The sequence below is a fragment of the Ammodytes marinus genome (assembly GCF_949987685.1).
Source record: "Ammodytes marinus genome assembly, contig: scaffold_219, whole genome shotgun sequence".
Taxonomy (NCBI): domain Eukaryota; kingdom Metazoa; phylum Chordata; class Actinopteri; order Uranoscopiformes; family Ammodytidae; genus Ammodytes; species Ammodytes marinus.
Window position 1 is genome coordinate 37,501 of NW_027648201.1, and position 2,500 is coordinate 40,000.

The following is a 2,500-nucleotide window of genomic DNA, read 5'->3' on the forward strand; positions in this document are numbered from 1 at the left end:
CAACAATTTAAAACATTCAGATCAATTGAATGAGAGACATAATAGCCTAATTAAAACAGTTACAAGTGTAGAGGGGCTGATTCAAAATAATAACTTTAAATTGGTTAACAGTTATGAGTGTATTTATTTTAATTGTATGTTGTAGGCTGTTCCAGGAGTCAGGGGCACTATGGCTAAAAGCAGTTTTACCAAGGTCAGACCGGGCGTATGGAACATATAACATGAGCATGTCAGTTGAGCGGGTTTGATAAAGCCCATCTGAAATATGCAGCATTGTTGTCAAATATAGTGGTAGCTTTCCACTCAGAGCTTTATATATAAAAATATGCCAATGTGCATCACGTCTCTCTTTAAGGGAGGGCCACCCAACCTTTTCATATAAAACACAATGGTGTGTGTCATAAGCATCTCCTGTAATGAACCTTAAAGCAGAGTGAAATACAGAGTCTAGAAGTTTAAGACATGATTGAGATGCATGCCTATAAACCACATCACCGTAATCAAGGACAGACATAAAAACTGCCTCAATAATCCTTTTCCTACTGAACAACGGGAAGGTGGCTTTATTCCTATAAAAATATCCAATCTTTTGTCGCAGACGACAGACAAGATTTTTTATGTGAAATGTAAAAGAGAGTTTTTCATCTATCCAGATGCCGAGATATTTATATTCAGTGACTCTTTCAATTTGAGATCCATTATTTGTGTGAATAATAAAATCATTAAAATGTATAGTTCTTGCTCTGGAGAAACACATATATTTAGTTTTGTCTGTATTAAGAACAAGCCTGAGGTCCACTAGACAGTCCTGCAGGGTGTTAAAAGAGCTCTGAAGGTTCTGAACAGATTGATGCACTGAATCAGAAATGCAATACAGTACAGTGTCGTCCGCATACAAATGGGCATGGCAGTTCTGTAGTAATGAAACAATGTTATTGATGTAAATTGTGAATAGGACTGGAACTAAAATTGAGCCCTGCGGAACACCATTTGTAACTGTTAAAAACTCAGTTTGGTAGCTTCCCAGTTTTACTGACTGCTATCTATCAGAGAGATAGTCCCTAAACCAGCTACATGTAGAATAATCAAAACCAATTTCATGCAGCCTCTCTAAAAGCAAATGGTGATCTAAAGTATCAAAGGCTTTTGACAGATCAACAAAAAGTGCTGCACAGTGCATTTTTTTATCGATAGCTGTAACAATGTTGTGTAAGACCAAAGTGACAGCAGATACAGTACTGTGGCCTGCCCTAAAACCAGATTGAAATGGACTCAGAATGGAAGCACTGGATAAAAAGGATTTCAACTGAGTATTAATGACTGATTCTAGAATTTTTGCCAGGCATGGGAGTTTGGAAATTGGCCTGTAATTATTGAGATCACTTTTGTCACCCCCTTTATGTAATGGAATGACGTGAGCTTTTTTCCAGACTTTAGGAACAATACCAGAGGAGATGGAAAGATTAAAAATATGGGTTATTTGTTTTGATATGATAAGTGCAGAGAGATTTATTGAAAATGGGTCCAAATTGTCTTCTCCCATGTACTTCCTGGGGTTGATGGCAAGAAGCGCATCTACAACAATACTTGTTGGGACTTGAACAAGGCTGAAAAGAGGAGTTTTAGAGACAGGTGGTAAATTATTTCTGGTGGTGGAAGGCGTAGATAGTTTACCAGCAGCTATTAACACACACTAACCCTGTGTTATAGCCGTCGTGCTGTTTGGGGAGCCGGTGCGATGGGAGGCGAACCTGCAGCTGCTCGTGGACGTTCTCCTGACCAATGGGAAGCCGGACTCTGCCTATGACATCACAGCCTGCTTGGCCAATCAGCTGCCAGTGTTGGCCTGCAACACAGACCTGCTGTGGATGGCCGACGCCCCCTCCCCCCGGTAACGCACACACACATATATACACACGCATACACGCACACACACACAGGCACGCACACACACACAGGCCAACACATACACACGCACAGGCAAACACATACACACACACACACACGTAAGTAGGCACACTTTTTACTCTAGTGAGAATTGCTCATCACCTAAACATCTTTCAATAGTCATTCCTACATTAAATTGAAGCTTAAGGTGTTGGCTTGAAATGTGTACCCCTCACTTTTTCTAACTTATTGTAATAAAGAAGAAATTAATCATCAAAGACACCCTCACACATTGTGCCAACCAACCCCATCAAGGGGTCGGTTGTCACACACTATGGAGTTGTTTGTCACAATGTAATCTTAATGGGAATAATCTTAAAAAGAAGGCAAGAAGGCAGAAATAAATTTTAAAGTTTAATTGCATTGCCAAGTTGACAAATAGGCCTACATAACTTACTGTAGCCTTGGCAGCTGGTCTAGTTTGGGATGCACTGGGTTGTTTTGATTTTGTTGCCCTTTTTTCTTTTGCATGCTAGCTGCCTTTCCTGCTCTATTCTTTCCTTCTCTGGGGTGTCAGTGAGGATACAGCTTGACCATTTATTTCGTTATTCGG

The 2,500-nt window shown here is 40.2% G+C and overlaps 1 protein-coding gene across 1 annotated transcript in view; it reads left to right on the forward strand.

Annotated features, from left to right (window-relative positions):
• The window catches only part of LOC307270934 (haloacid dehalogenase-like hydrolase domain-containing 5), a gene marked incomplete at both ends in the record, with an annotated part of 14,737 nt that overhangs the window by 8,918 nt on the left and 3,319 nt on the right, over nucleotides 1–2,500 (forward strand). The window contains one exon of the mRNA XM_080054824.1: nucleotides 1,711–1,891. Within this exon, the coding sequence (XP_079910950.1) occupies nucleotides 1,711–1,891 (181 nt within the window). The remainder of the gene's footprint in view (nucleotides 1–1,710; nucleotides 1,892–2,500) is intronic.